General features: G+C 49.5%; 1 protein-coding gene and 1 long non-coding RNA gene across 2 annotated transcripts in view; one reads left to right on the forward strand and one right to left on the reverse strand.

The window, feature by feature from the left end:
• Nucleotides 1-23,527, forward strand: LOC143270463 (uncharacterized). Its single transcript, XR_013047627.1, has 3 exons — nt 1-651; nt 15,122-15,261; nt 19,360-23,527. It is a non-coding gene; the product is annotated as an uncharacterized LOC143270463 (long non-coding RNA).
• Nucleotides 17,944-26,055, reverse strand: part of Slc15a4 (solute carrier family 15 member 4) — a 24,797-nt gene continuing 16,685 nt past the window's right edge. The window contains exons 6-8 of the mRNA XM_006970659.3: nt 24,076-24,231; nt 22,798-22,956; nt 17,944-19,082 (exon numbers count right to left, since the gene is read on the reverse strand). Of these exons, the coding sequence (XP_006970721.2) occupies nt 18,934-19,082; nt 22,798-22,956; nt 24,076-24,231 (464 nt within the window). The 3' untranslated portion in view covers nt 17,944-18,933. The remainder of the gene's footprint in view (nt 19,083-22,797; nt 22,957-24,075; nt 24,232-26,055) is intronic.

Below are 26,055 nucleotides of genomic sequence, written 5' to 3' on the forward strand. Positions count from 1 at the left end.
GGCACGTGTTAGGCTCAGCGGTTACAAATCCTGCGTGCAAGCCCCAGCAGGAGGATGTGTCCGGGCTTTAAATGGATCTCCCGGGGTCTGAAAATTATTACTCTCCCCAACGCACGCGCCCTTTGCCGGGCAAAACACTCCTTGGCAAGCCGACTCCGACTTCCAAAAGTTTTCCGGGCCTTCTGGAAGGAGTCGGGAACGAACGCCAGCCCCAAGTCGAGCTCTGGTGTGATTACACCCTGTAGCCAAAGACTCGTCCAGGTGATTTGTGTCGGGCCCTCTTCGCCCGCCGAATAAAGCGATGCTGGTAATCACTTTTGCAATCTCACGGGAACAGACCGCCCGCCGAGAGGGAAACCGATTGCTGCCTGCGTCCACCGTTGCCGGCGGCGGCGAGCTTCAGAAATGAAGGGCATTTTGTTCTGTTTTGCTTTGCTGTTGTTTTACTTTCGACAAAAGACTTTGTTTATGGTGAAACTGGTTTAAATGACCTTGTAAGGCACTGCCGCTCAGAACCTGAGGATTAAAGTGGGGGGGGGGGGGGACACGCACAGGGGCGTGGCCTCCGTCCCCCTTTGATTCTGCTCAAAGCTCTTTCAGACGGAAGTTGGAGTCTGGGAGAAGAGTTCACCTGGCGGGCCACGGTTCCAGGTAAGGAAGTCTCTCTTGTCTTCCCTAGTCAGAGCTGTCAGTTTTGCTAGAAGCAAAAGGAGACATGCCTATGTCATTATGCAATCATGGGGGGCGGGGATTTGAAAAAAAAAAAGAATTGTTCTGCTAAGCCCCGGACCCCTCGTGCACAGGACTGGAGCAAGTCACAGCTCCTTTGGGGGCCATTGGCACAACAGCATGGGGAGGTGGCTGATGTGGACCGGTCTTTGGCCTGCATGGTCGCGTGACTATGGAGTCCTGAGTCTCCCTGGCTCAGGTCAACTTGTGACTCCATGCCTCTGTTCGTCATTTTTCTGATTGTAGTGACCCAACATCTGACGAAAGCCACTTTAAGGAAGGAGGGGTGTGTTGAGGGTGCAGTCCATCGTGGCGGAGAAGGCATGGTGGCAGGAGTCTGAGACAGTTGGACACACGGCCTCCACAGTTAAGGAGAGAGAGACTGATGGTGCACACCTTTAATCCCAGCACTCGGGAGGCAGAGCCAGGCGGATCTGTGAGTTCGAGGCCAGCCTGGGCTAGAGAGTGACAGGCACCCAAACTACACGGAGAAACCCTGCCTCGAACCACGACCACCACCACCACCACCACCACCACCACCACCACCACCACCACCACCACCACCCCAAAGCAGGGTAATCTGCCCTAGCCTTCTTCCACCAGGCTAGATGCTGAGAAATGTCAGGCATAGAAGGTTCTAGAGGCTTTAGGATTGGCAGAGCCACTTCTGTGCCCTCTTTCAGGCAAAGCAAGCTCTGACTAAAACAGTCTTGACTTTTCTTAACTGCCCTGTCAAGATGTAATTCATACAGCGCCCGTTTGGCTCACTTCCGGTGTATAGATTTGAATGGGTATTAGTTATTCCTTGTAATGCATCCACAATGGTAGATTAATTTTTTTGAGACAGAGACTCAGGTAGTCCAGGCTAGCCCTGAATTTGCTATATAGCTAAAACCTTCAACTTCCAAGGCTGTTTTCGCTTCCCCAGGGCTAAGATTACAGGCATGGCCACCGTGCTCAATGTATGCCCTGCTGAGTATTGAACAGAGGGCTTCATGCAAACACCCTACCCACTGAGCCACATCCCCAGCCCCCCACTACAACTACCTTTAGTGCTTTCTCCCTTGACCCTGACTCCCCAGTACTTCCTCCCCACTCACCTCCTTATTGTGGACTCATCTAGCAGTTCACATAAATGGAATCACATGGAGTGGGCACTTGTGCTGGCTTCTCTGGCTTTGAAACATTTCCATCCTTGTTGTAGCATGGATGGCTTGTCCGTCACTACCCCACGCCCCATTTCATGATCTCCATGCTTGGGAAGGGTATATGCTGAAGACAGAGCCCACCTCCTATGGAGGGGCTTCAAGGTCATCTTGTCAGGTGTGTGGGGGGGGGGGACTGAGGCCATTTTTGCAAACAAGATGCCCAGCAAGGGAATGCTAATCAATTCTGCACTGGTGACAATGTGTCTCATACCAGCGGATGAACCAAACCTGGCTGTCCCCTTCCCAAAGCCAATGACTGGTTCACAGTAGGTATGCAGCACCGTTTCAGCCAGTGACACAAAACAGGAGTCCTGCTTGGGGGTGTGCCTGAACGTTTCTTCCCTCTGGGTAAGAATTGTACCCAGAGACCTTTCATCTCTTCGATGGCGTGTAGTTTATCTATATCACCATCTCCATCCGTATTGAGCTAGACAGTGACCCCAATCTCACATCCACTTAAAATCCAAGGATGCACACTTAGAAACAGGGTCCTTCCAGATATGCTGACAAGCAGACAGACTCATACTTGATGATGGATCCCCTCCTAACTTTTTAGCTGACGCCCCTCTAAGAAGGGAGTGGTTCCAACAGAGAGGTGTGGATGAATGCCTAAGAAAGCAGAAGCTGGAGGTTTGAGTGGCATGTCTACCAGCCAAAGAACAATAGCTGGATGTTGGTATCCGATCCTCAGCCTCCAGAATTGAGGATATATTCCTGCCGTCGCAGACGGTTTCCGGTCCTTTCTCTCACTGTGATCAGACCCCGTATAAGAAACAGTCTGGCCGGGCGGTGGTGGTGCACACGCCTTTAATCCCAGCACTCGGGAGGCAGAGGCAGGCGGATCTCTGTGAGTTCGAGGCCAGCCTGGGCCAGAGTGTGAGTTCCAGGAAAGGTGCAAAGCAATATGGCCCTCAGCCTAGCTGGGAAATGGGAAAATACTAAATTCAATGGGGGCAAGTGTGAAGGGGGTGCACTTTCCAAGTGAAGTTGGAAAGTTGATTGTAAGACATTCGACTCCACCCTCTGCAGGTCAAGGCTCAGGAAGTTCTCAGAGACTTGGATCAATCACTGAAGCCAAGCCTTTCCTGGCTAGAAACTCTTGGATTGCCTAACTAAACATGATAGGTTTGCAACTGAGGATTTCTGCTCGGCCAATGAAGGCCAGTCTTTGTAGCAACTCCTGTGTCTTAGTTAGGGTTTCTCTTGCTGTGATGGAACACCATGGCCAGAGCAACTTGGGGAGGAAAGGGCTTGTCTGGCTTCCACTTCCACATCATAGTCCATCACTGAAGGAAGTCAGGACTGAAGTTCAAACAGAGCTGGAACCTCGAGGCTCTTGCCTCTTGGTGCAGAGGCCATGGAGGGGTGCTGCTTACTGGCTTGCTCCTCATGGCTTGCCCAGCCTGCTTTCTTATAGAACCCAGGACCACCAGGGATGGCACCGCCCACCATGGGCTGGGCCCTTCCCATCAATCAGTAGGAAAATGCTCTCCCACTGGATGTTATGGCGGCATTTTTCTCAGTTGAGGCTCCCTCCTTTCAGATGACTCTAGCTTGTGTCAAGGTGACATAAAACCAGCCAGCACACCCTGGAAAAACCCTTCTCACCTCTGCCTCCCAGGATGGCCCCTCACTGTGCCAGAAATGCGGTTCTTAGTTTCCCAAGGCATTTTTCTGGCCAGCCTTTTTTTTTTTTTTTTTTTTAATTTTTTTTTAAAACCTGGTTTAAAAAAAAAAAAAGACTATAAATAATATTTGGACAGATTCATGGCCAAACCCCTGAACCTCACAATCATGGTCCCTCCTGTCTCCAGGCTGCACCCCTCCCCAGCCCCCCCTCCTTGAAGGGAAGTGACCTTCCCCAGAATGGCTAGAGGAAAGCAAGCAGCCATCCCTCTCCCCTCTCCTTGCAGAGTCAGGCCCTTTTATCACAAGGAAGAAAATATATGATTTCTCATTGTAAGGGATTATGGGCCATTGATGCCCGCTTTCCATACGTTAAAAGCATATAAAATTTTTGAGGGATGGAAGTGAATAACTCGAGGGCTGAATGCAATAAAGTAATTTTCATTTTTATTATGGAGCAGTTTTTTGGGGCTTGAGGTTCCAAAAACAGGGTGTTAATACTGGGGGAGAGGGTTTAACGCCTTTAGTCAAGGATGATAGATCTTGTTGGATCACGGGGAGTCATTCAATTACCACAGCTGAGGCTTTGGGTACGCTTCAGATAGGAGCTGAATGAGATTTTAAGTGAATGACTACACCCTGAGATTTGTGCAAGACACACACACACACACACACAGAGAGAGAGAGAGAGACAGAGAGAGAGAGAGAGACAGAGAGAGACAGAGACAGAAATAAAAATAAAACCTTCTTTAAAAAATGAGATCCCTTCATCATCCAGAGAATCCCAAGCCACTGCAGAAATCTCAGGTTTAGCTTATTTTGTGAGTCCGCTTTCACTGCTGTGAAAAAATAATTACCCAGGAAGAGAAGTGAGAAAAGGTGTATTTTGGCTCCTGGTTTCCAAGGTTTTATTCCGTTCTGTGGGCTCCACTGCTAGGCCTGTGGTGATGCTGATCATCTCGGCAGCAGGTGCACGAGACAACCTGCCTGTCTTAGGGTAGACAGGAGGCAAAAGCAGAGAGGCAGGGTCCAAGGATCAGATATGTCTCTCAAGACACCACCCCATGTCATACTTCTTCCTTGTAGCCCATTCATTCAGCTCTGAGCTCATCCGGCTAACCCCTGATGATGCGTCGTGGGGCAATCGCCTCTCAACAGCGCCACCTGCTGGGAGCCAAGCCTTCAACACATGCATCTCTGGGATCCACTCCAGTTCCAAGCCATAGATACCATCTAGGAAAGAGGACCCACAGCAGGCCTTTTCAGGATAATTTGGACCTAGTTTCCCTCAGTACTTGGGAGATGAGGGTATACAGAAAGTAGGTGATCCCATCCCCAAAGGATAATCCCACCATGGAGCCAGCATCCTTGGAGAATTAGCTCCTGGTGAGCCCTTTTGAGACTTGGTTTGTGAGACAGGGTCTCACTTGTGTAACCCTGCCTGACCTGGAACTCGCTGTGTAGACCGAGGTGGTCTGGAAGTCACTGAGATACACCTGCGTCTGCTTCGGGTGTGCACACCATGCCAGCCCCATGCTGAGACCTTTTTAGAGCCTCCTTAACCACCTTCCCAACTGGAAAGTTCCAGTTACATTTCCTGGCCAACATCTCTAAATGTTTGGCTGTGGTCAGCACTTCGAGACTTTGATCAGATGTCCAGACTTCTCCATTACTTAGCTTAAGTACCCTGAAGGCGGCACTTTCTTATCTATTTGCGTCCTTAGTCGGGATGGGGAGCGTGTGAAACACACTGGATTTTCCATCAGCCTTGAGTTCCACCTTCACTGCAACTGGTTCCCAGGGAGAGAAATCGATGGGAAAGTAATTAAGGACTGTGTAGTACTGAGGACGTAATCGGGGAGGGGGGGGGCTCAGAAAGTAGTTCCCAGAAGTTGTGGCAAACGGGTGGTGATTCATCAGCCACGGAGGCCTGGGGGTTCCTTTGCAGGGATGGGGAGGGCGGGCTGCTGATAAGGTGATTGGTGGAATTAGATGCCAGGGTGGAGTACGTGGATCCAGTCCCCCACCCAGGGGATCTCTTGTTCTCAGCCGCCACCATGCAGAGCTGTAAGGGAGGCTTCCCAAGCAGAGCGCCCAGCCTCAGGCTGTGCTGACCGCTGATCTGCAGTCACACATTCGGGATGAGATAAATAGTCTTTGCTAGTGCCCTAGATGTGGGTGAGGGGTAGCTCAGAGCATTGCTTGGGTAGGCACCCCTCTGCCTGGCTCCAGCCCTTTATTTGGAAAGGCTGCTGTCAGGGAGTCAGATGAAGGGCAGTGTAGACTCCGTGTAGTGGACTCAGAGCTCCAGACGTTGCAGACTTTTGGGTCCCTTATTAGGTCCACTTCAAGTGATGAGCTGGTCCCTCAAAGGACAGAGTGGCCTGCCTCAAGCACTTAAAGCCATCTCATCAGCGAACTCCAAAGCTGCCTTTAGGTCTTTGCGAGGAAGTCCAGGCTGACTTCCCCAGCGGATCCCCACAGCAGTGTGTAAGGGTCCCTGTTTCCTCATCCTCACCAGCATCTATCATCTTGATGACAGTCCGTAGCCCTTTCAGCTGCGGTGAGATGGGATCTGACTGTGGATTTGCTTTTCCATACAGTCAGTTGTTTGGAGCTGGGACAGGCCACAGAAAGAACATCTTGGTGACCTGGCAATCACATGGTCCCCACTGTTCCTGGACACCACACAGAACATGTGTCCCCTGCTTTGGCCTCAGCTGCTCCCATCTGCTTTCTAACTACATCCCATTCACGTTGTCCTCCAAACAGATCTAAGATGTTGGATCATCTCTCTGCCTGGTGAACTCCTTTTCCCTCAGTAACCAGTGCTTCGTGGGGATTGGGGGTGGGGGTGGGTATATGGCAGCTACCTGATACATGGCCAGACCAGAAGCAGACTGAAGGGGCTGAATGTAGGACCTGGCTGTTAGTCTCAAGCCCCACCCTGGCACTTCAAAGGTTCCGGTCTCCCTAACAGCACCATCATCTAGAGATGATGTTTAAAACCATGAGCCTGTGGGGACACTTCACATGCAAACCATAACAATATGCAAATGAGTCTGCACCCAGCATCATCGGCCACTGCCTGGGATAATTCCTATCCACTGTCACCAGGCAAGAGCAGCAGGGGTTGTGATTTCAATGCTGTAAGTTGGGGACATCATCAAGTGCAAAGCCTGGTGCATATCAGGAGCAGGTGAAGCTGGTGTCCCATCAGCTACCCCTCTGCCTCAGCACTGGCTCTGTCATTTCCTAATTTCCCCAAAAGAAAACTTTTCCCATAATGAATCCATCTTCTCTTATTCATTCAGAGCCACTTGAATGGGAAGGAACAGCGAGCCACACCGCCTCCCTGTGCAGATCCCTTCTGTATATTCAAAAATGGGTCCAGCCGCCCCCTCCCCATCCTTGAGTCCCCTGAGAATTGCCCATCAGACATAGGAACCCATCCCGCAATGTTCATCTCTTTCTTTCGGTCTTCGATCTCTATACTTTCCAACAAAACATTTGCTCTCGGGGTTGGGGATTTAGCTCAGTGGTACAGTGCTTGCCTAGCAAGCGCAAGGCCCTGGGTTCAGTCCTCAGCTCTGAAAAAAAATTTTTGCTCTCCTTTGGGGCTTTCGTCAGCTGAAGTGATTTTAAAAACAAACCCATGAAGGATATTCCAGTGTCTGCTGCTTCCAGAGAGTCAGTATTTTGACAGTAGTAAAAGAAAACACAAACAGCCCAGGGCCGTGCATCTCCAGCTGGAGTGGGTGGGAAGCTTAGCAGGACCTTGAAGCTTGGGAGCTGCAAGGTCCCAGTTTAAGCCAGGCAGCACAGAGCTGGATGAGAACCAGTGACTCAGGGAGATCTACCCCCATCAAGCTCTGTGCCTTTGCAGAAGCCTCAGGAAGAAAGAGATGCTGGCTTTTCTGCTACATGGAGCAGGAGGATGGGAGGAGCCCGGCCAGTGGTTAGTCAGTGCGCTGTCACCATGACAAAGTTCTTGAAGTCTGCAGGAGGTGGTTTACTTGAGATCCCTTTGGCAAATTGCTCAGATCATGCCTGTGAAGCAGAGAGAGGACTCAGATTCCAGTGCTCCTTCAAGGGTGTGCCCCAGTGACATAGGGCTCCCCCACCACCACCTAGGCTCACCTCCTTAAGAATTCACCACCACGCAAGAATATGCTGACATAAACATGCACTTCCGAGGGACTGTCCAGATCCAAACTGAGGCACTGGGGGGGGGGGTGTCACTTTGACAACACTAAGACTCCATAGAGGACACACTGCTGGAGGGGAATAGAAACTAGGCCATCAGAAGTGTCCTGGAAGTCCTGAAAACTTGAGAATAGATTCACCCAGTGTCAGCCAGTGAATGCCATGTCTGTGTGACCTTAGCTTACAGAGCCGTAGAAAATGGACCTGGAAGTAAAAGGAGTTAGATAAGCCACTCAGTCTCAATGTGGGGCTTAGATGGGTCTTGACAGAAACAAGCATGGTGCAAAAGTAAGTTAGGAGCTGGGTGGCTCAGTGGATAGAGAAGTTGCCTGACATGCACAAGGTTAGGGGTTCTATCCCCAGGGCTGCATAAATGGTGTGTGGTGGTACATGCTTGTGATTCCAGCACTCAGGAGACGAAGTCAAGTTCATGGTCATTCTCAGCTACATAGGATCCTGTCTCAAAGAAAAACCTACACAAAATACCTGAGTCAACTGCAAACTGGGATAGTGATTTTTTTGGGTTTTTTTTTTTTTAACAGCACTGTGAGACTAGCATGGCTTATTCCAAAAGTGATGGTGGATGTCACGTGGTCTTTAGCGCACTCACCGTTTTTCTAAGATTTTATTTTATAGTATGTGTATTTGTGTGTGTGCATGCAATACTCCCAGAGGCCAGAAGAGGGCATCAGATCACCAGTAGCTGGAGTAACAGGAGTTTGTACACTGTCATGTGGATGCTGGGAATTGAACTCAGATCCTCCACAGGAGCAGCCACTGCTTTTAACTGCTGAGCCATCTCTCCAGCTCAGGATCTCACTTGATAGTCTAGACTGGTCTGGAACTCAGGGTAGTCCACACCAACCTGGACTTCCTGCAATCCTCCTGCCTGGCCTTCCTAGTGTTGGGACCACAGGTGAGGAGATCGCCACACCCAGCTGCTTGCTTATCTCGAGGGAAAAGGCGAGTGCTTTGTTAGCACTCAGATTTCTCAGATTTATGACTTTTACACTCTCGTGCTTTGAATACAGCATCAGGTATTACAATCAGAGTTAGAATTTGCTCAATTCATGAGACCAAACCATGGCTTTTGAAATGTTCAGTTGAATATGAAATCACTAGCACTGTTGTGAATGTTAAAAAAAAAAATCAGCACTGAAGATATTTATTTGGTTTTTGGAGTAATATGAAGACAAAATTTTTACATTTTTTGTGAATATGTATGGTACTCAGACAACTCATGAAGGAGCCTCAGGTCCCTTGGATCTGGAGTTACAGATGGCTGTGAGCCACCATGTGGGTGCTGGAAATTGAACCTGGATCCTCTACAAAAGCAGCCAGTGCTCCTAACCTCCCAGCCACCTCTCCAGCCCCAATACAAATTTTAATGTAACATGGGTGATAACAAAGGCTCTGCCTCTCACTGTCATCCATTTCCCCCTTTCTTGCTGTGTCCTCCCAACCCCCAGCTCTGAGGCACTGTCACATCCAGGAGAGCCTGGGGGGTGGGGGAGGGGGGTGCTGGAGAAGCACCTCTCTGCAGGAAACCAGACACAGTGGCCAATGTGATCTAACAACTCCCCAGGTCTACACAGTGTGTGTCTCTAGCCTACAGAGGGGATCTAAGTGTGCCTGTGGTTCTCAGGTGCTGAACGACTTGGCAGCCATTACCCGGTGATGGATAAACAGCATCCTAGCCCAGAACCTTCGGGTGTCCCCAGACATGCAGAGCACCTGGAATTCGGAAGGCAGCACAGGTTTTTAGCTCTGTGTCAAAACTTCACCAAAGCAGTGTGCTCCTTTTGTTTTGGTGCCTTTATTCAATTGGATTTCTGAACTGCTTGAGTCTTTGAAGAACTATTGTATGACTCTAAGTGCCCTACGTGGGACTGAATGAGTTTTTGAAAATGGAAGGTCTTACTGTTTCTGCTCAGTCGGATGGGAGTTTTGATCAGATTATTTAGACAATGCATCTTCAGGAATCTTGGACTTCAGGAGCTTTTAGCAAATTGCAGTGGTTAACGTGTGTGTGTGTGTGTGTGTGTGTGTGTGTGTGTGTGTGTGTGTGTAAAAGTAGATTAAAGAGTGGGCAGAACAGAAACTTTTCCACAGAGGCACAAGATGGGATGGATGGGGATATTCACGGCAGTCCAGTGAAGCAATGAGTAAGAATTCCTTTTGACATCACAGGATCCTGTTTTGAACACTATTGCAAGAGTCTTTTGGCAGAGTTCCTATTTTTTTAATAATTTATTTAATTTTTATGTTATGTGCATTGGTGTGAGGGTGTCAGATCCCCTAGAACTGGAGTTACAGTTATCGGCTGCCCTGTGGGCACTGGGAATTGAACCCTCTGTTAGGGCAGCCAATACTCTTAACCACTGAGCCATCTCCCCATTTCCTATTTTTAACTAGATAAATTTATTGTCTGTGTCAGAATGGACTGAGCTCACATGGCTTGCAATTTTGCTGGAGCTCAATTTGCTCACAGAGAGAGGTGATGGGCTTGGCAGGCTTTGTTGCACGAGAGTGACTTTTGAAAAAAGAGTAAAAAGAATTTACGGCCGGGCGGTGGTGGCGCACGCCTTTAATCCCAGCACTCGGGAGGCAGAGGCAGGCGGATCGCTGTGAGTTCGAGGCCAGCCTGGGCTACCAAGTGAGCTCCAGGAAAGGCGCAAAACTACGCAGAGAAACCCTGTCTCGAAAAAACCAAAAAAAAAAAAAAAGAATTTACATGTAAAGGTATTTGGACTGCATGCGTGGCTACACCTGTGCATGCTGCGGCGTTCCTTATAGGCAGCTGCAAGCCGCCAAATGTGGGTGCTGGAAACAACTTAGGTCCTCTGAAAGAGCAGTATACACTCTTCATCGCTGAGCTATCTCTCCAGTGCCCCAAACTCTTTCCTTCTGTTTGTTTTGAAGACGGTTTCTCTGTGTAGCACTGACTGTCCCAGAACTCACCCTGAAGAGCAGGCTGGCCTTAACTCAGAGACCCACCTGCCCCTGCCTCCCAAGTGTAGGGACTAAAGGTGTGCACCACCACAGGTTAGCTAAACTGTTTTTTTTTTATAAAAACAGCAGCGTGGCACACGATTATAGACACAACTGTGGAGCTAATGAGAGGACACACACACATAGGCCAAGGGTAATAATTAGCCTGCTTTGGACCTGTACAAACATATATAATACTTACATAAAATATGACACCAATAGAAAGAATTTAACATTTTGATGGCAATGGTAACATCAGCATAATGTGTACAGATGAGATTTGGGATTCAAATGTTTATTTTTGAAAATGTCTTTTAAATAGGTCCTATCAGTCTACCAAAGTCACAAGAGTAGATGTGCTAGTCCTTAAAATACCAGGTATGGGGCTGGAGAGATGGCTCAGTGGTTAAGTACACTTCCAGAGGACCTGGGTTCAACTCCCAGCACTCACATGACAGTTTACAACTGTAACTCCAGTCCCAACACGCTCTTCTGGCCGTGCGGGCACTGTGTTCATGTGGTACACAGATCCACATGCAGGCTAAACACCCATACACATAGAATTTTAAAAAGAAAAAACAGATTGGGGGTGTGTGTGTGGCTGGAGAAACGGTTCAGCAATTAAAAGCACTGGCTGCTCTTGCAGAGGACCTGGGTTCAGTTCTCAGCACCTACATGGGTGACTCCCAACCACCTGTAACTCCAGTTCCAGGGGATTTGCCACCCTTCTTCTGGCCTCCATGGGCACTGCACAGGTGTTGTACAGACATACATGCAGGCACACACAAATATACACACAAATAAACAGCTGAGTGTAACGGTACATTCAGGAGGCAGGAGCAGGTAAGTCTTGAGTTTGAAGTCAGCCTAGTCTACATAGGAGCTTCAGGCCAGCCAAATCGACATCTCAAAAAAAAAAAAAAAATCCTAAGTAAAAAAAATAGTTTTTAATACCAGATATGGGTGGAACATAATGGCTCTGGCCTGTAATCCCTCACCTGGGAAGACTGAAGGACTAGGCTGTCATTAGAGGCCAGCCCAAGGTACCCAGCAATCTCCTGGCCAGTCTGGATTACAGAGCAATACCCTGACTCTTATTTTTTTTTCTCATTAAGATTTATTTTATGTGTTTTATGTATGAGTGCTCTATCTACATGTGAACCTGCATGCCAGAAGAGGGCACTGGATCCCATGATAGATGGTTGTGAACCACTGTGGGGGCTGGGAATTGAACTCAGGACCTCTGGAAGAGCAGTCCACACTCTTACCCACTGAAGCATCTTTCCAGCTCATCTCTTTGATTGTCAAATAATGTGATTTGTTTATATAACCTACGCAATCCTGATTTCTTATAAGACTCTCTCTATATAGTCATTAATAATTTTGGTACATGGGGAAAGTGTTAGGTCTCAGAAACCTGAATAAACGGCTGAGGAGTCTACTAACATATCATCAGAGCGGACACTGGTCTGCTCTTACAGCATCACTCAGTACCTGTGCCTCCTCCCTGCACTTCTCATCCCACCCCCACCCTAAACCTCTCCCTCCCAGGGGCTGGGCTTCTGATTTCCCTCCCCCTGTATAACTCAGCCATTTTGGTTACACTGATCTCTAGGTCCCTTGACCCTGGCCACCTCTCTTGGTTGAGGGTCCTCTCTTGCTCTTCCTTCCCCTCTCTCTTCTCATGATCCTGTTCAGTTGGCCAGCCATGTTCAGCCTGGACTCTTCCCTCTGCCTCCTCTTTTTTTGTATCTATAATAAGCCGGGCGGTGGTGGAGCGCGCCTTTAATCCCAGCACTTGGGAGGCAAAGGCAGGCAGATCTTTGTGAGTTCGAGGCCAGCGTGGTCTACAGAGCAAGATCCAAGAAAGGTGCAAAGCTACACAAAGAAACCCTGTCTTGAAAAATCAAAAAAAAAAAAAAAAAAAGCTATAAAAAAATTCTTCTCCATACTTTAGGAGAGGCCATGTCCTCCTCTTTTTTTTTTTTTCTTTGCCTGAACATAAAAACAGGTTATAATGTAAAACTCCAGGGTTATTTTAAACAGTAAAATATTTTCTCTGTAGAAAATACCCTGACTGTATTTAAATATATATATATATATATATATATATATATATATATATATATATATATATATATATATATATATATATATATATATATGCTGGGTATGGTGGTGCCCACCTATGACCCTACTACTTGGAGGCAGAAGCAGGAAGATTGCTTCATGTTACAGGCCAGCCTGAGCTACACAATGAGGTCTAGGCCAGCTTGGGCTACAGAGAGAAACAAAAAACGCACCCCCCCCCCCCAAAAAAAAAAAAGTTTCTGAGATTGCTAGTAACTTTTTCCCCTCCTGGGTAAAACCTTTTAATTAACTGACCTAAGTGCTTTATTTTGTTTCTGATTTAAGGGAAAACCATTAAACACAGCTCACAAGAAATGATGACTATTTAACTACAATTACAAGAGTTTGACACCTCACTAGTTCTCTATATAATACTTTCACAAATGTATACAACTGTAGGGTCTGCTTAAGCTAGAAGTCCAGTAACAAAATGAAAATACGATGTTGGACTTAGTTGGGACAAACACATTTCCTGTGCTTCTGGACTGATGTAACTGTCCTCGTCCTCAGGGGGACACTCTCAACACACAGTTATGTGGCTATTTGACCAAATGTGAAATTTGAGAGGAACCTACAGGGCAGTAACTATCCTAATTGGCAGTCACATCTAAGGTTCTAATTTATTTCAAGGCTCTTCCTTTCGAATAAGGTATCTTCCTTTAGACAATCAAACCAGACGTGTTTTACCCTTGGGGCAAAAAAATTTCTAGCACTTCAGACTAGGCTCAGTGCTGTGCTCCTGACCGTGGGGATGGAGGTGGGTAGTCCAAGTTCATTTTCTGAGCTCTGTCCAGTTTGGTGAGCTGGCTGTGTATTGTTGCTTCCATGCCATGGAGGGGAGTGTATCCAGAAACGCTCTGGGGGCTCAGGCTCCCCTCCAGAGGCAGCACAACCCCTCCCAACTGCAGGGCTTCATGTTCTCAGTCTATTCTCGCTTTCAGTTTCCCTTTCGGCCAACAGGGGAAATTAACCTCAGCCAGATCACACTAGTCTTGGTCAATGCCACCCTGTGGGTCCCAGCCTACTTGAAATGTTCTAGAACTAGACCCTGGTGAGCCAGCTTCCTTCTGCCTCTCCTGGCTCTTTCTGCTTTGCCACATGGGCAGCGTGGGCTCCTGTCCTGTGAGTAGCTGGCAGCCACAGATGCAGACCATGCCAACATTTGGGGCAAGAGGATGTGTGTAGACTCTGCACTCCTGATTCTTCCTCCTCCTGCTGTGAGGTCACTGGGCAGGCTCCCTGATCTCAGTCTTTGGTCAGATCATCCACAGGGGACAGAGACAGACAAGATGAGGCAACTCTAAAATAAGGTCTTTTGGATGAACGTTCCACAGGGTTACAAGCCGTTGCTAATGGGTGTGGGATGGCATGGGTTTACTTGACTGGAGTGATATAGATTACTGTAATGTGAGGTGTCAGTCCAGGACAGAGAAACTCATGGTGTTGCTCTGTGGAGTCTTCTTGCCAGCTGCTGGGCTTTTCAGTCTGGAAGTTCTGCTGTGAGGACGCAGCTCCTCAGTACTCACCTGTCACCTACCAGCCACAACAGGTGATGGAAGTTAACAGCTGGGCAGACGAGGTCAAAGGTGGGGGTCACAGTCCAACCCAGCCACTTCACCAGGCCTCTGGAAGCCACCTTGATGAATTTCCTGGGGTCTTCAGAAGGCTGCATTTTTTTTTTTTTTAAATGTACAATGCCCTCACATCCAAAGTTCAAGTACACAAAGAACCTTAAATGTGTTCTTGACCACATGACCTTGCTTAGAGACCCTACTGGCTGCTGCCCAGCACCTTCCCAGCATTACCATTTGAGGAGCAAGCTGTGCCCCAGGTCTCGCTTCTGCCTAGATGTCCCTCATGTCAAGATCTCTTTTAGAACGTCTGTGTATGTGTATTCTGCCTGCATTTTGTCTGTGTACCACATGCATGCAGCCCATAGAGGCTAGAAGAGGGAGTCTGATTTCCTGGAAGTCAGAGAGGGTTGTGAGCCACCATGCTGCTATTAGGAATCCCCAGGACCCTCCTTCCACTTGGGACTGAAGGCAAAAAGTTGAGTTCCCACTTTGTGGTCAGGTGGTGTCAAATGAGTGAGCCATTTCAACAGCCCCTGTTCTTAAAAAATAAGTCTGGGGGCCCAAGGCTACAAGCATTTGTTGCTCTTGCAGTAGACCCCATGGGGACCACTGTCATTCAAACTACCAAAGCCCCCTTTTTTTCTGGCTTTCCTCCAGTTGCCGCAACCTCTGCCCAGGGCTCCACATGACAGCAGCAAAAATGTGCTGGGTACTGATGAATCGCTGAAGGATGGGTACCCAGGCCTATCTGCCAGAGCTGAAGATAAACTCTTCCCACACCTGTACATCACCATCAGGTAGGAGGTATCTCTTTTAGCCCTATGAAAACGTCTGAGAGAAGTTCAGGTCCGAGTTCTAGAGGGGAAATTAGATGACCTAAGGGTTGCGGGTGGGTTTTAACATATATAGTGTCCATATGATCAGTGAGGGCAGAGCAAGAGACACGGTCTGGAGAAACCTTCTGCATCACAGTCCTGGGGCCCAGGAGCTGCCTCCCCCGACCCCCTTCAGTGTCCACGTGGTGAGACAGGCATAAAAAGGCAAATGTGGCTCCCCTGGACATTAGCCCTTGGTGCTTGTAGCATGGGCTGTCGGCACAGAGCCTGCTGGTCACCTGTCTGAGAGCTGTCTTTCACCTTAAGTTGGTTTGGAGACTCAAAGCAGACAAGGGATGTAGTCCTGAGCCCAGAGTACTTCCCTCTTGGATCCTGACAGTGCAGTGACTTGGAGAACAGCACATCTCTGGTAGACTGCAGACCCAGCTTTGTAGCTAGAGTTTTCCTGCCTGGCCCACAGTCAGTACAAATCTCTGTCACCCGCCAGTCCCACAGCCGCTCAGACCCAACCAAGTAAACACTGAGACTTATATTGCTTACAAACTGTATGGCCGTGGCAGGCTTCTTGCTAACTGTTCTTATAGCTTAAATTAGTCCATTTCTATAAATCTATACCTTGCCACATGGCTTGTGGCTTACCAGCATCTTCACATGCTGCTTGTCATGGTGGTGGCTGGCAGTGACTCCTTCCACCTTCCTGTTCTTTTTCTCCTGTTAGTCCCGCCTATACTTCCTGCCTAGCCACTGGCCAATCAGTGTTTTATTTATTGACCAATCAGAGCATTTGACATACAGACCATCCCCCAGTACAGCTTGGCATCATCTGCCTTCTCCTTCACCTCTCTTGCTCTCCTTCTGTGTGCCTGCCATGTTCTTGTTCAGCAAACCCCCTTTGTCTAGCATTCCCTTTAAAAGACCCTAGTTCCAAAGAACAAGGTGTTAGACCTTCACACTTGAAAATACCGACGCAGGTGTTTTGTTCTTCGTGAGACTCCACTTAAGATGTCTGGAACTTCAACAGCACAGATGTGTCATCACAGATAACATGAAGGGCGCATTTGGCGCCGAGTGCACGAGCTGTAGTGTAAAGATTCGGGCACTTTTGTTGCCTCGGGTTGAGGAGGGAGTGATGTTCTGGAAGGGTCTTCAAATCCTGCAATAGGCAGTGTTTGCCAACCCTATCCCCAGAGGCTACAGCAAGCAGTGGACATGAAGCCATGAGATGCTCCATAGCCCCTGCGTGTGTGAAGTCTTCTGCCTAGCCAAAGTGGACACAGGGCCATGGCCTGCTCAAGTATCACCAACTGCAGCCTTGAGGGACTGAGCACCTTGAAGGAAGCTGGTTTGATTAAAACCTCTCTGCTTCTGCCTCAGGCTGTGGGGACGTATGTAGCTCCCCACCTGCATCCTTGAAGAGCTGTTCTGTCTCCAGGGAGATTAGCTGAGGTAATTTAGCCAAGACCTCAGGGCAGACACAGCTTTGAACACCCCAAACAGCACAGCCCAGTTTGTTATTCAACTGCTTGTTTAGAACTGTAGATCAAAGTGACTGCCCATGGTCTGTTCAGATGCAGATGTCATGGTTTAGGACTGACTACCAACTGCATCTCCAGTCAGGTCCCACTGCAAGCAGATCTGCAGGCACACAGGACTGAAGGGGAGTCTGGTACCCGCCTTACTCTTCCCCCACTGTGACTAACATGCCAGATCACTCCCGAACTTGGGCAGCTCGTTAACTCCAACAGACGTGGAGGACAAGATGAGGGAAGGCCCTGGCTCTGCTTAGCACCAAGCATCTTGTGGGTGCTATGGAGACAGTACAGTCTCGGAGACGCCCATCACTGGCTGTTGCCTCTCTCCGGTTGGAGGTGCTACTCACCGAGTGTCTTGGCACCAGCCCCCTTATGGCCTCATTAGAATGATGGATGTTCTTACCATTCAGCAAGTGGCAGAGGTTAGAACAAAACCCCAGGAGCTTCGAGACAGATCACACAGGCCCTTTTCGGGCCCTTTTCATCACACCCAGGTCCCTTGCGAAGCTGCCATTCCTGTCTCCCAGAGGGTGCTTCCTGGGTGGTCACAGGGCTGGGAAGGCCATAGGTACCCGTGTCCGAAGCACACAAAGGGGAGGCCGAGTTCCCTCTCTGTGACCTTCTTTCATGTGAATACAAAGATCCTGTGAAGAAAACCTCCTTTAAAAAGTTACGTGCTTTGCTTGGGGTCGAGGGCTGCATACAGTGGTATGTGTGTAGAGGCCACTAGTGAACACTGGTTCTTCAGTCGTGTCTGCGGGTCTCAGGCTTGATGGCAAGTGCCTTCACCTGCTGAGCAAGTCACCAGCCCTAGAAAACCTACATTTGACAGGTGAAGACGTCAGCACCCAGCTTCTCCTAAGATGTGGGCTGAACTGTGCAGAACTACCTCCCCCTTTAAAGCAAGGACAAGGGAGACGGTGGATGTTCTCATCCCAAAGCCTTCCCACCTGGTGTGTGAGAGACAGAAATGTACTTTGAACACAGTGGCTCTAGGGCTCGGCCAAGGGAATCAAAGGCTGAGCTGGCAGCAGCTTCTGCCACGAAATGAAACCTGTAGGGGGTGCCAAACAAACAGAATACGGAGAAACCACCCAGGAAGCTCTTGAGGTCATGTTTGAGAAGCTTTTATAAAATTATACAAAACAGCAACACACAGAACAAACCCCAGGTATGTCAGTAACGATACAAAGGTGGTGACCGGTCCACCAGCCCCCGGGCTTTCCCACTCACCCGCCTCCAGCCTTACCCCACCACTCACCCCTGCCTCCAGCCCTACTCGACAGAGTCAGGTTCTAGGAGAAGATCTGCCTGATGTGACTCCAGTCTCCTGTCAGCTGCTGTCTGTTTTCAGCGAGGACAGTGTCCTCAGGTGGCACTGATGCATGTACTTAAAAAAGCAGATCAGTAGCTCAAGAACTAAGTCCCGCTGACCACAGCGTCACACATCTGAGATCTCAGCACTCAGGTGGCAGACAGGAGGTGGCCCCAAGTCTGAAGCCAGGCTAGTCTAATAAAGAAACTTCCCTTACCTCACCAACAAAACCTCCTCTCAGGTGAGTCTGCACTACTGACCCCAAGGCCTTGGCATCAGCAAGACTGTGACAAGAAAGAGACTATGAATGGAGCTGGTGCTGCTCCTAGGAACTGTCATATCACCGACCACACTTTCATCTCCAAAGAGAACCCCCCACCCCTTGATGGAAGTGCTTGCTAATCTTCAAGGAGATGCTATGAGGAAGAAGTACCAGTGTATGTAAGGAGTAAGGACGCCAGTGGCGGAACAGTGGCTGCCCAGGACTCTGAAAGAGGAAGCATGGCTGGCTCAGGACGAGCAGAGAGAGAGACCTTCAGTGAGAGAAGCCACGTTCTCAGCCCCACGCTTCTCCCCTGGCAGGCCCAGTGCACAGGAGACGGATCACAGTAAGGCACTCACCACACTCATCTGGGCAAAGGGAAGGGAAGCCAGTCCAGACAACATGCAAGGTCAGAAGTTGTGACCCCAAGGCTCCCTCAATGGGCCTGCTGGCAGTGCCCTGGCGGTTAGCAGGCGCCGAGGCCTTATAGTCTGCAGAACCTGTGAGCAGGCTGGCTTGCTGCATCAGGACCTTGTGCTGGCCGGCCCCGCATCTGCCCTGGCCCGCTGGCGGTCGTACTTCACAGAGATGATGAGGAAGAGCAGCAGTGTAGCTCCCTGGATGGCAGCCAGCAGGAAGAAGTAGTAATGCAGGTGGCAACTGTTGATGTTCCCTAGGAGTGAGCAGATGCCTCTGGTGAGTGCACTCCATGGACAGGGCACCTTCTCACGGGCTCTGGGCTACTTGAGAGAGCACTCTGCACTAGTCACCTCCCTCCTAGGGTTCTTCCATTCCAGAGAAGGGAAGGAGGGGAGGCAGCTGTCCTGGCCCCAGCTCTGACACTGGGAGGATCCCCCACAGGGCTGAGGAAGGCTTGTAAGGCTGGTGTCAGCTCAGGCCTCTCAGAGAAGGTTCATGACGGTAACTTGTATTCTGTCTCCTCCAAACAGACAATCCAAAGAGAGAAGCTTCCTGTGCTTCTGCTCCTGACTGTGTTTGTCCTGGCACTCACTTCTGCCCCTCTGAGGTGCTCTCCCATCCCTCCACTTAAAGCCACTGTCTACAATCAGCAGAGTGACGCTTTTGAGGATGGACTGAGCCCATACCTCATTTCTCTCACCAAAGGCTTCAGGGTGCTGAGCACAGCATGGTTATGGGGCTGCAGGCCCCCCACGTGACTGGCAGCATGAGGACACACCCTCCCACTAGAGCAAGACAGATGCCTTTCCAGGTCTTAGCCTCTTCCACGTCGCTCACACTACCCAGGCAGCCCTGACTGCTGTAAGGGACACACCGTGGTCTCGCTGTAAAGCAGTGTCACTCTTTTACAGCACCCAATGTTGCTGTAAGGCAGAGGAGGAGGATGGTGCAGGTCAGGACCACAGAGCACGAGCTCAACAGCCAGGCTGGAAGGTACGAGCCTATGGTCTCCACTGTGACTACCTGTGAGGACTCAGGCTTGGGTGAGGCGGTGCCAGCCGCAATGCTGCCCACCTGGCACGACTGCTTCTGTAAACCACTGTTCTCAAGACCCACTGAGAAGATCAGCACCACCACTACCAAGCATGGAGCCAGGATCAAACCACATGATAGAGTGGCAGGATGACCACCTGGCTCCTGTCCCCATGAGCCACAGGTATCATTCATGTCACCGGGGGGGCTGCAAGAAGCACAGTCGTACTCTAGGTAAGTTGTCCCACAGAAGGGAAGTGGCACAGCTAACGCTGTGGCTAGAAGTTGCTGCACTTTGACACTTGAAAAGCATGTTCTAGTGTTTATTCAGAAGGTGAGACTTCCTCCTCCTGACGTCTTTTTATGCTGGGTTATTCTATACACCGTTTTACTACCTGAGCAGACGCTCATTAGCATCAAATATCTATCAAGCAACATGAGCAAGTACAACACACGTGCTCCCACAGGAAACCCAGATACGTGCAAGATACTGATCCAGAGGGAAGGACAAAGGCCCCAAGTATGCCCAGAGTGGAAGAGATCTGTTACCCTGAACCTCACAAGCCAAAGACTGATTCAGTCAGTAAATGGCAAACTGCGTGCTCCCTCCTGGTAAGTGACACACTCACCCTCCAGAACCTGTCTCCTCTGCGACTACAAGGGATGGGCACTTGATGCAACTTGATGCAAAAATTACATGTACCAATGATGTAATTTTATGTGCAGTGTTGGAGCTGGAAGGACAAGAGGACAGTGTGGTTATGTCCACACTGTCAGCCCAAGATCAGAAAGCACAGCAGAGCTTACCAGGCCCAGAAGCTTTGGGAACGTGCAGAGAATTCAAACGTGTACCCACCACCCAAGAAGCGGCTGTCGTGGGCTGTCCCAGACAGCAGAGCACATGAGGGGTAAAAACCAAGTGTTTCATCAGACTCCTGGTTCCCGGAGAAAGAAATGAGAGTGAAGTTTGTCCCTGGAAGGCCTGAGCAAACAATGCCCACCAACGCTCCTTCATAAAGCCAACACTGGAGACAGCAACATCCATCAGGGCAGAACGGACAACACAATCCTTGAGGGAATGGCACTCGGGGAACCAGGAGCCTCTCAGAACGTGAGGTGCTCGAGGCTGATTCTTTGGGAACAGAATGTGTCCTGTGCAGGGTCAGGTGGTCAGCAGACAAGCCAGGGTTCTGAGCTGGCCAGCACCGGGCTGCAGGAGTCTCCTTCCCACTTTCAGTGGTGAGACAGTGTCCTAGGGCTGGAGTAAGAGACACAGTGCAACCGAAGCCTGGGGAGGCCTGAAACCTCCCAAGGACTCCCTAGCCCACCAGGGACATGACATAAGCTCTGGTCACCTCCTCTTCGAGAATCCTAACATAGGACAGGGGAGGGGGAGGGAATGGCCCGGTGGCTGTGCATCTGGTGGGAAAAGGGTGTGCTGACCTGGAGCTTTCACCCTCTTTTGCAGGATGCGCTCTTCTGGAGAGACTCACTCCATCGGATCTCTCCCCAGGTTAGACCAGGGCCTTTGCACAGCACTGGCCCCATTCCCTAGTAGAAAGTGAGAGGCTGCTGGGCACTGCTAAGCGCTTCCTTGAACACTACAATCAAAAGAACTCTCCAAGGCCTAGGTGCAGCCTATCAGAAATGAACAGTGGGGGACGGTAAGCCACTAAATTAGTAAGTAAAGTAGGGAGGGGTGGACTGGGAGAGGGAATAAAGCAGTCGACTGCACACAGAATGTGTCTAAAGAACTAGAGCCTCAGCCAAGCGAGGTGGCTCCCCTCTAATCCAGAACTTGGGAGGCAGAGCATGACTGCAGGAGAGGAGGTGGTCAGAGTTGGTGCAGTGTCCCTTGGGGGTTGAGGGGGAGTCCGTGTGAGGCTGCACTGTTTCCTTCTCCCCGGCCCTATGGACACTGTCACCACTGTCTCCTCAGGAGGAAGGGCACTCCTGCACTTGAAGGCCACCCCAGGCTAGCTACAGCGTGAGACCCTGTCTAAAAGGATTGTGGACTGGCAGGATGGCTCAGCAAGCCTGAGGGCCGGAGCTTGATCCCCAGATCCTATAGGGAAGGAGACAAACGACTCCTGAAAGCTGTCTTCCCTGTGTGCACCACGGCAGCCACCTGCCTGTAACGTGTGCGCACGTAATAGTAAATGTTTTAAACTAGACAGTAACTAGAATCCTGGTCTCTGACGACTATTTGGGAAAGTCTGCACCATGCAGGCGGACTCCACAGCACCCAGAACCAATGAGCCAGGGCTGTTAACCTTGTGGGGGGATGAGACCAAGGGCAAGCCCCGAACCAACTGGCTGATTTTACACTGACCTCACATAGCTACAGTCAGTTATAGGCATCCGGGGCAGGGGTTTTCAGCCTTCTAGGCAATACTCCCAGACTTTTAAGGAATCTAACTTAAGGCTCTGGGAATCATACAATTTCTAGAGAAAAATTCCTGACTTTCCCAAAGTTATGCAATAAATGAGTAAGTGCTACCAAGCAGGGCAAATGCTCAGTGTGACCATTTGCACAGGGAACACGAACTTGTTTAAAAGGCAAAGGATGCTGTATCTCCTGGGTCACCCACAGCACTGCAGAGCTGCCCAGAAAAGCACCCAGCAGCAGCAAACTGAGAACAGTGTTCACTGACAAAGCCCCCAACTGTCCTCCTAGCATCTGAAAACCAAAACAGCCAGGAACCAAAACTGAAGATCAGGTTGACACAGGAGCTGCCATGTGGTCTCACTACCTCACCTAGCTCTCCAGATTGTGCTGAGCTGGACACACCAGCTGCTGACAATGCAGTGCTACTCAATGCAGTCTTCAAGAACAGGCTTTGGGCTAATGGCCTCTTAGGACAGACTGGATTCCACACACTTCCCGCAGCAGCAGAAAGCACCTTGCTACCCCATCCCAGATATCAGAATCTTACCAAAGTCTGTATGGCTGCTCATCCACCCAATGGCCTTGAGAGAGACCAGGGCTAACAGTCCTGAGCCCACAAAGGACCCAATGCCAGAGAAGAAGAAGAAGAGTCCCATGATGGCGCTCTGCATGGACTTGGGAGCAGCTGAGTATGCAAACTCCAAACCTAGAGAAAAGGAGGCGACACTGAAAAGATCACCTTGGTCACCATGAGGAGGTACCCTGAGCCAGCTTCCCAGCAGCACACACAGACTCCACTGAGGTCTGAGTACTCCCAGGAGGACTGTCTCCTGGTTGGAGAAGTCAGGGCTAGATGCCGGTGACTCATCCTCTTAAACGGCTCTTAAAACACAGCAAGAAAGAGTAGTATTCTAAGATCTTTGGACGCTGTTACAATATGGACACATGCTGTCTCATACCTGAAATCCTAGCATTCAACAGGCTGCAGCAGGAGGATTACTGCAAGTTTGAAGCCAGTGGGGCTGCAGCGTTCAAGCCTTTCTCAAAAAGTCAAGAGTTTAGGGGCTGGAGATGGCTAAGAGCACTGGCTGCTCCTGCAGAAGACAGATGTTCTATTCCCAGCACCCACATGGAAGCTCACAACCATCTGTGACCCCAGTTCCAGGGGATCTGATACCTTTTTCTGGCCTCCATGGGCACTAGATGCATGTGGTGTACATACATACATGCAGGCAACACACTCATACACATAAAATGAATAAATCTTAAAAAGTCAAGACTTGAATGTTTTTTTGGGGGGGAGGGGGGGTCTCTCTCTATACTGATCCTGCTTCACAATCAACACATCAGAATAAGGTCAAGCACGTATAAACAGATTCCCAGTGACCAGGCGGAGCAAAGTCACAGAATTCTGCCAGGGTTTGAGAGGTGAGACACCAGCATGCTCCTCTCCTCCCTCCCTCCCGAGACTGAGCATTAGCAGCTCCTCTCTGCCTTGTCCCTGCAGTCTCACTAGTGACAGAGGCCCACGAGAACAAGCTCTGCACCAGCAGCACAGCTGTGCTCTCCAGAGTCTGGGGGGCATAGGTCCAGAGGAAGCCTCCCACAGCCACTTCCCCCACCCTTCCTATGGCACACACAGGGCAGGTCATGGACATATCTTAGTGAACACCTCTTTTGCACAAGAAAGGGCAGCCTCAGCCTGAGGACTATTTACTGACTCATGCTGTAACCCGACAATCCCACCCCACAAGTACCACAGCCCTGCTCAGGACATTGCAGGGTGATACAGACAGGCCCAGGCGCCACCAGCATTCAGTCTCACCTGCTATACTTGCAAATATCTCACTGATGCCAATGAGCACATACTGTGGGATCTGCCACCAGATGGGCAGGTCAGCAGCATGGTACACCACACCGCCAATGGTCTGGTTGATGGTCTTTTCCTTCACCAGGTCCAGCCTTTTACTCTCCAGGATTCCTAGAATGGAGAAGCAGGTTAGTGGAGCACTAATGTTGCCATTCAGCTAAGTCTGCAGTATACTGCAGGCATTTCTCAACAATTCTGATGAGTGACCAGAACAGCTTCCTAGGCAAGTCAGTCATGTCATCCACCTCTTCCTCACAGGGAATTTTACATATATTCACTATGTTTAGTTTAACCCTCAAGTGTCTGGACTACTAGTTCTGTTCATCTTTTTAAACTGGGAAGATGCATGAGCATCTGCATGTAGTCAATGGTCACTGGGGTGGCAGAGCTACTTCCTACATTTCAGAGCAATTGGGAAGTTACCCATGATCCTGTAAGCAACCCAAGTCCCCAAAGACACCACCACAGGCACAGAAACAAAAAGAAAATGCTGATTTAACCAATGTGCAGTCCTTCAAATAAATAGGCCCAATTGTCTAGACAGAACTCAAAAACTTGTCCAGGTCCAAGAACATGAAACAGACCATGGGCAGAACCAAATGAAGTACCGCACGTTAGGGGCCGGAGGTACCAAGAGAAGGACAGCACTGCAGGAAGATGGAAAGGGAGACCTGAAAACAACCACTGGGAACCTCAGTAACAAGTGGGTGCTACTAAGGACTGTGCCATGGTAGTCCCTGTCCCCAACAAAGGACTGATGGTCTCCCTCAACTCTACAAAATGAACCATCACTAACAAAAGCACAAATATAAACCTCAGTACCAATGTGGAAAGCTGAAAAGCCCCAAGTGACTTTCAGATCAAATGGAAATCAAATGGGCCAGTGAGACATGTCCGTGGGCGAAGGCGCTGCCGCCAAGCCAGATGACCTGAATTTGATCCCCACAGCCCACACGGTGGAAAGGGAGAACCCATTTAGGCAAGTTGACCACTGATCTCCACACATGTACTGTGGCCTGCACACCTCTACCCCCACATGCACACAAAATAAAAAAATTAAAGTAATAAAAAGTAAGAACAAAACAAAAACCTACAGTAAACATAGTTAACAAAGTATAGCTGTAACAACAGGCAAATTCTCCGCATTATTGTTTTTTCACCATTAAACAAGAAGGAGGGGCTGGGAAGATGGCTCCGCAGTTAAGAGCACTTGCTGCTCCTGCAGGGCCTAGAGCTCTGTCTCCAGGACCCATGAGACAGAGCTCATAATCCTGGTCACTCCAGCTCCAGAGATCCGCTGCCCTCCTCTAGCCTCTGCAGGCACTGCATGCACATGGATGAACACGAACACGAACATACACACACACACACACACACACTTAAAAATAAGTGGCTGGAGAGGTAGCTCAGTGATTAAAAGCATTTACTCATCCTGCAGAGGACCTAACATCGGTTCCCAGAGCCCACATCAGGAAGCTCACAATTACCTGTCACTCCAACTCTAGGGATCAACACTTCTGCCTCCATGGGTGGCTGCACTCATGTTTACGTACACATAAATGAAATCTTTCAAACAAGTCTTAAGACCATCAGTGGTGGCACACACCTTTAATCCCAGCCCTCGGGGGAGGCAGACAGGTAGATCTCAGAGTTTTGAGGCCAGCCTGGTCTATAAAGAGAGTTCCAGGATGGCTAGGGTTACACAGAGAAACCCTGTCTCCAGAAACCAAACAAGCAAACAAAAAACTTAAGAAAACATCTAGACTAGTGAACTATCGAGAAGTTAGTATGAGTAGGGGGAAAAAACTGTCAAACTTAGCCACCAAAGAAAGGGAACCTGAGGTCACAATTACTTGCTGCCAACACGTGTACAATGAAGCTCAGTTTGGGACATGACCACTGCCACTAACTGTAAATAAATAGCTACCCTGACAG

This window comes from Peromyscus maniculatus, chromosome 23 (genome assembly GCF_049852395.1).
Source record: "Peromyscus maniculatus bairdii isolate BWxNUB_F1_BW_parent chromosome 23, HU_Pman_BW_mat_3.1, whole genome shotgun sequence".
Lineage (NCBI taxonomy): Eukaryota > Metazoa > Chordata > Mammalia > Rodentia > Cricetidae > Peromyscus > Peromyscus maniculatus.